Source organism: Perissodus microlepis, chromosome 10 (assembly GCF_051167445.1).
Source record: "Perissodus microlepis isolate ML-2025 ecotype Zambia chromosome 10, ASM5116744v1, whole genome shotgun sequence".
In the NCBI taxonomy this organism is placed as follows: domain Eukaryota; kingdom Metazoa; phylum Chordata; class Actinopteri; order Cichliformes; family Cichlidae; genus Perissodus; species Perissodus microlepis.
In genome coordinates this window covers 9,249,974-9,263,544 of record NC_140470.1, presented here as the reverse complement: position 1 = coordinate 9,263,544, position 13,571 = coordinate 9,249,974, and the positions used below count along the sequence as shown (strand labels likewise).

At 38.5% G+C, this 13,571-nt stretch overlaps 1 protein-coding gene across 1 annotated transcript in view; it reads left to right on the top strand.

Annotated features, from left to right (window-relative positions):
• Positions 1 to 13,571, top strand: part of pcdh1a (protocadherin 1a) — a 100,517-nt gene that overhangs the window by 68,947 nt on the left and 17,999 nt on the right. The window contains exon 4 of the mRNA XM_084941809.1: positions 7,778 to 7,997. Coding sequence (XP_084797935.1) covers positions 7,778 to 7,997 — 220 coding nt within the window. The remainder of the gene's footprint in view (positions 1 to 7,777; positions 7,998 to 13,571) is intronic.

The window sequence follows — 13,571 nt, the reverse complement described above, 5'->3', positions numbered from 1 at the left end:
AGAGCTCTCCCGGGCTATCAATGATGCACGTTCTGTAGCTAATGGTACACTTAGAATCAGGCGCGCATATACGGCAGGCTTACTGTGAACCACCCCGAACACCACTTCACCAAAATTAGAAGTTTGTCCTGTTGGATCGCAACAGAAAATGACTTTTTCTGCTTCTGTCAGATGCTGCTGAGAGGTAATTAGAGAAAATTAGTTGGCTTTACTTAAAATGCCACAGTGATCAAAATAAATCATTACTAAAACATTTCTCTTCTATCCACTTCCCCCTCCACTTTGTATTACTGTCTTCTCCTCTTACCTTCCGCTAAGTGTGGCTGCTCTCTGACTCGTCTCCATTTCTTCATTGTTTCAGTCTCAGTCTTTAGTGCTTCTTTTTCCATCTTAGTCTCCAACCCTCCCTTTTTGTCTCTGTCATTCTGCCTCTCTTTGGCAGAGGAGCTTGCCATTGGGATTTAGAAGAAATTGAATTGAATTATGAAGGAATTTCTCCGCAGTACGATTGGCATCATTTCCTCCACACAATAGAACATCATTCTCATATCTCTCAGTGTGAGGGAATGAAAATAGGCCGTGCACCATTCTTTCTCTCATCCTTTTAAATTGAATTTTTCATATCACAGGGGCACTGAGACATCAGCCGTTTCCTTTAACATGGGCAGAAAACCCATTTCATAATATCAGAGAGACACATAACTGTGATTCAATAGGAAAAGTCTGGCTGCCAGCACCAGTACACACACGATATACCTCAACTCAGGATTGATAAACAGAGCCACATACTGTAGGTTTACTGCAGCTTGAAAAGTTGAGAGTATTCTAGTCGAGTATAACATTGCTGTTTGGCCTCACAGCCGGTTAAAAGCATGCCACAGTTAGGCAAGGCAAGGCAAGCTTATTTATATAGCACAATTCAACAACAAGGTGATTCAAAGTGCTTTACAGAGACATTAAAAAACAAAAACAATAAAAAGCTTGATTTAAAATTGATTAAAAAAACAGTAGATAAAATCAGAACACTAGATAAAATCAGTAGTTAAAATATAAGTTTTGAAATTTAAGCTTAAAAGTGTGGATTTGGTGCTTTATTCAAATGCAGCTGAGAACAGTAAACTAAAGAACGTCCTTGTTTTTTTCTCCGTCTCTCTTTTTGTGAAACATAGTCCACATTCTTTACCTTCTGAAGTCTCCCATTAAACCAGTTTACTTTTATTACAAGTGCTTCTTCTTGTTCCCTAATTATCTTTCCAAAAGCTATATTTTCCACTTTCAAATTGCACCCGAGATGCTATTAACCAGTAATGATTGTGTTTAGTTCATTATTATCCCCATTCATGTGTCTTGTTCAAAGTTATGAAACTTGTTGTGCTCTGCTTCTCCAAGTGAAATTCTGAATATTCAGCATGTTTTTCTGGCCACAGTGACTCAGCTTGAACAATACCACTGTGTAATAAAAAATTTAAATGAAAACATTTGGCATCAAACTAGAGATTGAACATTTTTGTTTTTTTTTAGCATTGTTGCAATGTAGCAGTGAATTGTAGTGGAAAATTTTGATTCTTTTTCTTGCATTTGGCATATGTATTTTCATTGTTCTACACTGATTTAGTACAAGTTGCTGTCATCACTGGGATTAAATGAAAACTAGAGTGATTATGTTTATCATAAATTCATTTTAAAAAAGACAATAAGGGACTATGAGCCAGACAGGTTTTAGCAAGCTTACAGAGTAGTATAAATAGAGGTAGTAGTCAGATGCAGAATGGCATAATTGACAGAATTTTGAAACCACTTTGGTTTCAAATTCAGACTTTGATGTGGCTGATATTAAATGCTAGTCTCAGGCTAAATCTTAAATCTATATTTGGTAGGTTAGGTTAAATGATGGTTCTAAACTGGCTGTAGGTGTGAATATAGAGTGAATGTTTGCCTGTCACTCTGTGAGCCCTGAGACAGCCTAGCGATCTGTTCATGGTAAGACTCACTGTGACCCTGAACTGGATAGGTAGAAGAAAATGGATTAATTCCATATTGTATATAGGGCTGTGTGTTATGACCAAAATCTCATATCCGAGTATAAGTCATCCCATATCTCAATAACAATACATCATGACATAGTGCATACACAAGTTTATAAAATGTGTAAAAAAGTGTATTTTTTGTAACATTTTAGATGACATGCTCAAAAAAGAATCATACATGTTCATATGTGATTATTTTTATCTTTTTATTTAGAACGTCAGCTCAAATCATTAATTTAAAATGTTAAAATATTAATTCATAATAAACAAAACAGTTTAAAAAATGATTACAAGCCCAACATAAATGATTTTTTTACAAGCACTTGACGGTTCTTTTGTGCTTGTCATTTGTAAAACTCTGTCCATACTCTCTGTCTAATAGTTCTTGCATAGGTGGTAGAAGAGGTTCGTGGTGTTTGAGCCTGTTGTCATGACTGGCAGAATACAGTTTTCTGGTTTGTATCAGATTTTCACAGTCAAACCACATCCATGCTACAGAGGTAGAACCTCATTTAGGAACGAGCTCCTCGATTTGCCTTGTCTTGTCCGTTCCCTGTTCCGTCTCACCCTCACCAACCATGCTGTTATTCGCGTGTCCATCTGCATCCATGAGGTACCGTGTAAAATTGACATGGCATTTAAATGCTGAAATATAGTGTCGTAAACAATCGTGACACCGCAAATTAAACAACAGTGCATAATTTGGTCATACAGTGTATATAGTCCTAACTGTATAAGTTTTGAAGCACATACAATTCAGTCAACAGCTTGATCGCCATATGTTCACTCATAGATGAATGAAAAGACAAATACAAACTTTGGAGCAGATGGGCATTCAAAAATTCAATGTACCTCACCTGAGATTCTTCCGGGAGTTTGCTTAAAAAGTGTCTGAGAGCATGACGAATTTGTGCATCTGCATAAGCATAAACTTGTGTATGCACTATGTCATGATGTATTGTTATTAAGATATGGGATGACTTATATATGGTGTATTTATGCTTATATCCTTACTCTCATTCCCCTTAATGTATCTGTAACATGCAACTTCTTTCGGTGCTTTGCTACTGGAAACTGAATTTCCCAGAGGAACCCACCCGAGGGATTAATAAAGTTTCATCTAATCTAATCTAATCTAATCTAATCTAAGCACTAGCAGTGGTGACCAGGGAAGCCTGGCTGAATGACAGGGCACCTGACAACATGGTGTTGGGTAGCCCTAGGACATCTACAGTGAACTGAGACCTCCAGCACAAGAGCACAGCAGTATTGGGGTCTGTGGTCCCACCAGGGAACAGTAGTGCAAATCAGCAGTAATATTAGAGATGATCTAAAATGCTATCCTTTTTGATAAAGCACAGCTGTACACCACCACAATGTCTTTCTACTCTTCCATTCAAGCTGCAGGCATCTACATTATTATTATTTTATTTCAAAACCAATCCTTGGGACAAACTGTCCACGCTATTCTAATATAACCATTGACGATAACCCATTTGCGTCAGTTGCTATGGAAACGGCATAGGCGTAAATACATTCACAAACTGGTAGTGCCTTTTCCCAATGCGGACACAAAACAGCAGGCCACAAGCTGGGTGAATAATGGAGATGTATTCTCTCACTCTTCACACTGTAGCAATATCTAGTCACAGTGCACAAGTCTTCGATCACGCCAGAAAACATTAGTGACAGTCCGCACCGAGCTAGCAGTTCTCTGGGTGTGACGTCACTGCTGTCTGTCAAATACAAAGTGATGTAAAGGATCATTTGAAAGCCAGTTTTTAAATCAGATAGCAAACCGCTCGGGAATTTGGGTGAAATCTGATTTGAAAAATGAAATATTTGTTCTGATATCTCAGTCTGCCAAAAATTTAATATGGGCTGCCAGTTTCAACATAACCTAAAATGCACTCTTGAGTTCAGACCAGCAGGCTTCTCTTCCCTTAACCTCACACTCAAGATTTAACTCACATAAATCATCACTTGTGATTATCTGCGCCAGACTATTTCACTCCTTATCAATTCGACCGTAACCAGTTCTTGTTTCAGGCAAGTCATCACATAATGTTGTGTTATTCCGTTGATTTGATATTTTGATGTATTTAGATGAAAGTCTGGTCCTTGCAATTCAACTTAATAGATTTGTCCCCACTGTGTTATATGTTTGCTTCTACAAACCAATGAAAGGGTGAGATAAAGAGAAGGTGCAGTCCTCATTAATTTATTTTTAATTAGTTGAATAGATAATAAATTAAAATAAGTAATTCTAGCTTGCATAACAACTTCAGATGCAAGCACATCAAAAGTCTTTTGAAAATAGCCTTTTTTTTTTCTTTTCTGTGACAATCCTTATTTATTTGCCACTTTGTCATACATTTTTTCAAAATATTTTAGATGGTAAAAGTTCAAATCACATGACCATTCTAGCATTCATTCAGTTCAATTCAGTTTTATTTATATAGCTTCAAATCACAACAGCAATCACCTCAAGGCACTTTATATTGTATGGTAAAGATCCTACAATAACACAGAAAAAGCCCCAATAATCAGATGGAAGGAAAAACTCCCTTTTAGCAGCAAATCCATATTTTGTCAAGGGAATGGTGCCATTCACAATCAGTTTACCTGTGGACAATTCCCTGGCTTTTAATTTGAAAGTTCATTTGCTGCTAATGAGACAGCTCATGTCTGTTTTGTGGTTTCCTGCCATTTAGCTCACTGTTGCTCATATTTAGTAGCAACTCCATGCAGAGAAGAACAAGGAGTGCAGTCTTCAGCTATAGTCCAAGGCATTACAGTCAGGTCATATATGCACTGAAAAGACTATTAATCTGTTATGTGTTTATCACAAAGCACTTGGTTATTATGGTATTTGCAAAGGAGCACTGTATGAATGTATAATTAAATAGCCTATTTAAGAAAGCACACAGCAGCCTGCTCTCACAAGAGTGGAACATGGTCATGTCAGCAAACTGTAAAGAAATTAAGAAATAACATCATCATCTTACTAGTAATCAGCATGTACGTTCAGCTAAAACTCATTCAGCTATAACCATGTTTAGCTCGAAATTGTTCTGTGACAGCCTGACTAAGAATGCCGGGGGGATGGAGGGGGGGCAGTTAAGCAGTGGACAATTGCTGTTTATGTAAAAATGTATCTTGGTCCTCTTATAAAGACAGAATCATGCAATATCTTTCCATCTGCTTTGGGACTACATTATTATGAACAAGGCCATTTTAGCAAAATCTAAATAGGGTTATGAATTCTAGATGTCATCATAAATGTCCCGTCCCTCATTCTCAGCCCTGTAGCTTCTTACTCCTACAACAATGGCCAAACAATCCTACTCTCCCGCCTCCAGTCTCCCAGAATCTAATCCTTCTGCTTGTCCCCTCTAGCCAAAGCGCCGCCCGTGTCTGCCTGACCAACTCCCCACTCCTGCTCAGCCTCCCCTTCCATCCTTGCGTCTTGCCGCATCCCTGCAGCCCCCAAGGCCTGGCAAAGGATTTTTGTTCTGACTAAAAGGGGAATCTATTTCCCATCTCTGCAGTCTTTGCTGGTTATCATACTCAGGAAACATGCTGACTCTCTGGAGTGATGCCTTGAGGAGACGTGTAAGCAAGAATCCATATTTGAACAACTAAACGCCCCCTCACTTTAAACATTTAAGGAGCCGAAGAGATGACCAATCGGATTTTAAGAATGCACCACTGGAATATATAGTTTGTCTAGTCATGTTTGTAAAATACCATAGAAGTGAAAATCCTTAGCAGCCAGGGTGATGGAGGAGTCTCTATTTTGAATTTGTGTGTGTTTGTCATGTGTGGGATCTTTCCACGATTCATACTAGTAGAATTAGATCAGCTGAGGCAAATTAAAAATTTGTTTGAGTATAATAAACAGCGTGTTCTTGCTATGTATGTTTAATTTCAAATGAAGCTTAAAAATGTTTTATGTGTCTATGTACAATCAAAGAGCACGTTTAATAGAACCCAAACACCCCCTAACTCCACCCCCCACCCTCCCAGCCCCTTTTCTTCATTTGTTTACACTATATCTGAAACAAAAAAGACATAGAAGTCTTTTTTATGTTTCTTATGTATATAATAATATACATAAATCTATAGAATCCAAAATGAAACTATCATTTATTGATGTAGTGTTGTTGTAGCTTTCTTGAGAGTGAAAAAGAGAAAAAATAACTATGAGGCACCATAGAACTCACATAGTCATTATTCAGATAAAAGTCGAGATGCATCAGTGCACTGAGAAAAAACAGTATGATGGGTTGGGATGATGGAGAGATGAACAGGTTTCTGGAAACATTTTGGAGCCCGCTAACATCCTGTTGATAGCACTTACCTAAGCCCTAAAAGCATTTCTCAATATCTGGTGTGTGTATGTACTAAAAGCTGATGGTTCGAATGATTTCTAGCATGGATTTGTTTGCCAGAAAAGTGGTTGAACGGTAGAAAGCGCAGACCCGTGGTATTGATCGGGGCTGACTCGTGCAGCACTGGCAGGCCTGTTCTGCTGTATCAGTGCTTTCCTGACTTTTACGAGAGGTGCTCATGTGTGGGGGTGGGGGACGATTGCATGTGCACTGCAAGGAGTCATCTTTCTGTTGTGGATCGGTGGGTAGGTAGCCATTAGTAAACTGATCTTTGGAAGAGGAAATTTAATGGTCTCCTAACTCTATTTACAAGCCATTCAATTTTATAAAGGGTGTGATCTCAAATGATTTATCATTTGTTGCTCTGCTCCTCTTCAAGCTATCAGTATTTTCATTCATTCATTTACTTTTTACAATCTTTCATCAAATCTTATCAGCATAAACCACTGAAAGCAAATTTAATGAAATATTCTAATGCTGGCAAATTGATGTGTGTCACAAACTTTATTTTCAGTGCCCTTTTTGTTGTTAGCCTTATTTAGATCTTCTTTGGATTCCTTTTTAGTTAGATTGTGGAAATATTGTCTAGCTTTCCACCCAGTTAAACATCAAAAGCTGGGGAAAGAGAAATATTAAAATATGGAGATAGAAAGTAGCTCACTGGGGCTACTGATTAGTGTACCAATCATTGTCATCAGAATTCATTTGGCAGTGGCAGATTTAGAAAATGAAACTTTTGTCTGACTAATAATGACAGTGACAGCAATAATCGTACATATCGCGGTTACAATTTCTATGACACCATGAGACGTTTGTTTAAAATGTTTACTTTCATGTCCATGGATATCAAGGAAAATCAAACTTTGACAGTTTGCACTACAAGGATGCTTTGTAAAAAAAAAAAAAAAAACGAAAGAAAATTGGCACTTATTTGTTGCAAACTTATTTCAATCACTTTCCATAAAGAGTCAGAATATTTAAATGCATGCCCCCCATTCACACTTTGATGCATCTATTAATCTACTATAGAATATATTGGAATGTTGTGGTAGTTAATTCATTTCTGTTCCTTGTTATTGAAGTCCATCTTCACTCCTTTCATATAATTCTGACCTATTCAATCTTCAGAATAATAATGGACCAAAAAACGATTTAATATTTAAAGGTCTTTAATATTTAATACTATTTTCTGACTTTTTATTAGTGAACTTTATATGGCCAGCACAATCTAGAGAATAGTTATAAATGGATGTGTTTTGAGCTGTGAATGTAACTGTGCAGACCAAAAAGGAAACAAAAAGAAAAAAAAGTGTCTTTATACTGAACAAATTCATTTGTTTTCTCTCTGTGTTTTAGCATCCCCATCGGCGAGTGACCTTTTCCACCACCAACCCTGTGCAGGACCTGCAGGATGCCTCTCAGCACAGCTACTATGACAGCGGCCTGGAGGAATCTGAGACTCCAAGCAGCAAGTCATCGTCTGGTCCTCGCATTGGACCCCTGACCCTGCCTGAGGACCACTATGAGAGAACCACTCCAGATGGCAGTATTGGAGAGACTGAACACCCAGAAAATGGTACACTGACAAGCCTCTTTATTCTGGCATATTCTTTATGAATATGCATTTGAATGTTGATGGCTCTAACGGGCTTTGGTTGAGACATGCATTATGTAGAAGGTTTGTTTGTGCTCCCTGGCCATTTCAGCCCAAAAATGTTGTGGCACGCTTGACGTTGACTTGCTGTGGTTGTTGATGACTGTGTGGAAATGTTATTGGTTTTTGAGCAGATCTGTGCTGCGTGGGTGCGTGTGTGTGTGTATGTGTGTGTGGGGAGTGTACCAAGGCTGGAGTAAGCAGTGTCTCCATCCCCCTCATCAGCAGGTCCTCTGTCAGACATCCTCAATGACCCTCTCTCACAAGTGTGCTAATTAAAAAGCCCAACTAATGAAGCATTTGCCCTCTAAATAAATCTGAACCATGACATCTGTGCAGACTACACTATGTTTACTCATAGCAGTTCCTTGCTCCTAGTTGGACACGAGTTACACAGCAGCTAAGGCCTGCAGGTGCCATAATTTCTTGGTTTAATGATCAATCCACCAGCAGAACACTGACGGCCTCACTATTAGGTTTATATCGCAAAGAACACCCCCCAAAAACAAACAAACAAACAAACAAACAAAAAACCTTATAGCTAAGGCCATAGCTGCAAATCTGTGAGCAGTGCATCAAAATAACAATTTTGCTGCCTTACGCTGCCAAACACAATCCATTACATGTCTATGATAAGTGATACATATGGTGCATTTCCAATTATTGTAGCATTTTGTGTTGCAGTGCTGCCTGGTCTTCCACTTGTAAATTCTGATATTTCACTTCTGACCTACAACACCTCGCCCTCCTGCTTGCATTTCTAGAATGTTAACTTTCTTCATTAATGTGGTCTTATCTCAAAAGCAGTGAGGGCTCAGCTCTGTTAGCATATAGATTTTAAAGGTAGACCTTTGACTGCCCCATAAAAGACAAATGCATCATTGAGGACTTGATGAATTGCTGATCAACACTGACAGTTAAGGTGTCACACTGTGGGTGAAACAGACCCAGATGCATCTTTTGTCAGTGCAAGTATACATCACGGTTGGAAAAAGATTAAGTGATGAGAGGGGAAAAAAAAAAGGAAGACTATTTCAGTCTCAAGCATTCCCAAGTTACAAAACATTGCAGGATCAAAGGCTAAAATGTGTCACTGTCACCTGAAAGCAGCAGATGATAAAATTCCATTTTTAGTAAAGCATCTTGCATTGTGATGCATTGCCTCTTCTTGTGCTGGGTCACATTAGTTAGTTTATTCATCTCTGCTGCAAATGTTGGTGTCAATTAGTGACATTGGAATTCAAGACTGGAGTAGTGGTTGTGCAAAAAAGGACAAGTCTCCCAAATGTTGCACTTCCTTCTGCCTCTACACAGGTCTAAGTTTACTAAACATCAGATTAATTCAGCCCATATACAGTCTCGCTCTTGCGGGTTCAGGAGCCAGCAGTCAACTAACACATTTCTATCTTGTCCACATAATTATGTTATGGGATATGTATGATTTCTTTTTTAGATTGTTGTGGCTTTGTTGCATTTTTGCCATCTGGAAAACACATGTTTTTGTGAGAAAAAAAAGGGTTGCCTTTGTTCTCAGCAGCAAGGGAGCAAGATGGCAAGTGAAGACAGAGCAGTTAAAGAATGGAAAGGTGGCACAGGATGGGGACAACGTTAGATTGTGACAGGGTGTAGGGAATCTCTGACAAGGATGCAAAGCCCACAGGATGAACACATAGGACAGGGAGATGCGAAGATGAACTGCTAACCAAGGAAAGACCTAATTAAAATGTGATTTCCACTCCAGGGAGATAACAGGGAGCCTACATAAAATGAAAGATTAGACAGAAAAATCAAATGAGACAGAGGAATTCCTCCCAAGCTTCACCTGAATAGTGACATGAAGTCTTTTTTAAGCATTTTGAGTGACAGGCTGTACTGGTACAGAGCTTTATTCATTGCAGTAAAGATGACTGACAGGCAAAAAATGGGGAGGTGAGGACGATGTGTCACTCCATTTAAGTTGGATAAAACGCAATATATGAACCCCAGACTGTCAGCCTTTGCATCACCGGGCTTGGAAAATATCGACATGGATGTGTGTTTTGTTATACAAGTTGAACTCTGACACTGGCGAATCTACATTTTTACAAACTTTGTAGTTCAATAGTCCATTTCAGTTTGGGAATTCAGTGAAATTCTGATTGTAGTCAGGTTTTTCATTCCTATAATAAACTGGAAATACAGAATCACTTTTATTACTAATAAAATTACACATAGAAAAATTACTATTATGCTTGTCGCTATTAATTTTAACACTGCTATTAAAGCTGTAAATAATTTATGAGGTAAGTATATTAGCTTTTCGGTTTATCTATAATTAGTGGCGCTTTTTTATTGATTGATTGATTAAATGCTTGCAAGTTAACCAAGACTTGTTGCTTTTAGGCTGATTTTTTAATTCCCTTATCACTAAAACATAATTTAATATGGTGCTGACACATGCATCATAATGTTGTGGATAAGTAAAATGCCCAAGATTTTCACACCCTTCTATCGTGTTGGCACCCAACTAATGATCTCTAAACCAATCCTGCTAGTTTCTATGTATATAAATGTATTGTGGAGGTATGTAATAACGACAGGAGAGGTCTCAGTGTCTCACTCCAACTTTATTCACTGACTCTCAGAACCTCACACAAAGCAAGCGCCAAAATCTCCACCCCAGCACTTCCCTTCAACCTGGGCGTGAGTGGAGCCACCCGGTGGTCCGCCACAGTATATTATTATTATTATTATTCCCATGCTCCAGTCCCAAAGTCCCATCTTATTAAAAAACACATTGAATAAATTTGTTCCCTAAAATAAATCATTTACCTTTGACTGACAATTTCCATCATCTTAAACAGAATTTTAACACATTCCCTCTGACAGAAGCACAATATCATCTGCATATGGCAAAATGGCAAGAATTAAATTGTCCAATGTGTACTTACGGTTTCTTACTTTCAAGAGCCTAATCTGGTTAACAGCAATGGGAGTAGTGCTGGGCGATATGAAGATATATATCGTGTGGACGATAGAAAAGTGTCTATCGTGCCATTTGTCTTCTATCGTTTCTAACCTAATTTTATAAATGATTACATAAAAAATATCATTAAATAGCCTGTGGCAAATATATTAGTGTTGTATTCTCACTATACATACTCTTAACTTTAGCAAGAGAAAATAAATTATGAAAAATGATATTTTTCACAAAGAAACTTCATCTTGTGGTTTTGCGACATGGTGCTGCTTTATGTGCACCCGGATTTGCGACATGCTTTACGGTAACTCAAAACCATGGATGTGCGACAGTTTGCAGTTTCATGCCCGGACATGCAACAGGCAGAGACAGCTACACAGGCAGCCCAAGAAGAAGCACTTTTACCGAAAAGAGGGGGTACGTCTGTGATTTGGTTACATTTTGGGTTCAACAGCACCAACAGCAGAAGACGCCCATTTGCAAGCTATGCTATAAAACTATTCCTGCACTCAATGGCAACACAACAAATCTATCACCTACAGAAGGTCCACGAAAAAGAACACTCAAGAATCTATTAATCTATTGCCGGGCCAAAGTAGAGAAGGATGTTTGCAGTGTCGTGCATTATGCCTTGATGATTGACCTATGGACAAGCAGAGATACGCAGCCCTACATGAGCGTAACCATCCCTTTCATTAACAAAGACTGGACCCTCCGCGCTCGCTGTTTACAGACCGCATACTTTCCAGATGACCGCAGGTCAGGTGGTATATCGTGATATATATCGTCATCGTGATATAAATAACTATAATAATAATAATAAAACTTTATTTATAAAGCACACTTAAAAGCAAGGGTATGCCAAGGTGCTTAATAAGTAACATCGAGAATAAAAGGAAGATAATATGAAAAGGACCAAAGCAGATCCCATAATTCATATCGTGATAAATATTTTTTCCATATCGCCCAGCACTAAATGGGAGTACTGAGTAATCAGTTTGTACATGGGGAACATAACAGCTGCATAGCCATGTAATACTTAAGAAGAAAAAAAATCTAAAAGAGGTGTCTGAGTAAATACAATCAAAAGCCTTTTGAAAGTTAAAATGAACAAAAGAAAAAGAAAATTTTTTTTCCCTGTCTGCTAAGATTCTTGCAGACTAAAGTAATACGACCTTGGTTTACTGGGCTGAGTAGCTCAAAGGAAAGTGTGTATGTAGTCTGTAACAGCTTCTCTCAAGTAGGCATAAACATATTCCGTTATGATTCTTGGCTTTGGTATTAAGAGTTCATTCAAAGTAGAGTAATAAAGAATTCCACTATATGACATCTATGCTGTCTGATCTGCAGAAATTAATTTCTGGAGTTCCTTTCCCCCCCCCCCCCATGCCTTAGCAGCTGCTCCCTCCTCCCACTTTTTCTAATTCTTGTCTCCCGGCTGTGTTAGAGTGCACTCCATTTCAGTTTACCCATGTGCATTTTCCACTCTTACGTTCACGGTGTAGCATGCACATTGCTCAACTGTTAATCTAATCAGAAATGAGCACATGCATCCAATGTCCATTGGATGCATGTGCTCATGTGGGGGGCATGGGTGGGCGCGCATGTGCACCTGAATACAGTGCATGGATGTATTTGTTTGCAGTGGCGGGTGTTGCATCGTGCTCTAAATCTCTAAATCATTTTGATTACAGTGCTATTTTACTTTAATAGACTCTCATCATAATCACTGAGCTCTGTAATTCCATTTAAATTGATTGCTTCAGACAGCATGAAAACTGCTTATCTTGTATGTCTGGTTGCTGTCAAGATGCATGATTTGTCATCCACAGTGAAATCACAGATAGACTGACGACTGGTCTCTGTTTGTCCCATCTGTCCATCCACTGTATATCAGACATTACTGATTAGATTTTGATTAGTGGTAATGTCAGAGTGATTTACAGTATTTATTACTGATTGGCTCAAAAAGAAAATGCATCATTTTGGGGATTTGATAAATAAACAGACATCAGTATCAAAAAACTCTCAGTTACACGAGATAGCATCAGGCATCTTTAATCATCTTTAATCCTGAGTTCACTTGATTTAATTTAAAGTGTTTTTTCTTCAGTTGCTTTCAATCACTTATACTATAAGGAGAAAAAAACATGACTGGAGTTTTTGTTCATTTTTGCCAACATTAGCTTAAGCAAAACAAATATATTGTGTTACAGCTGAAGTCACATAATACAACATATAAAAAACACTCACCTATCCCAGACCTCTGAGTAATAAGTCCCAGGACCTACGATAAGCCCTCCTCTCTTTTTGGGACACTGGTTTGACCATCAGTCCCGCCTTGTTCACTCCAGCCTAGACAATAATCACTCTTCCAGGGATCAGTGGATGGGGATCTTGGCTGTGATATGAGGGCTAGCACAGACATAGGTAGATTGCAGACAGGTACTTACATGCACCCCCCCCCACACACACACACAAACCCAATTGACCACAGATGGAGGAATTTTGATGTGGCCGCTTGCCCAGCATGAGGT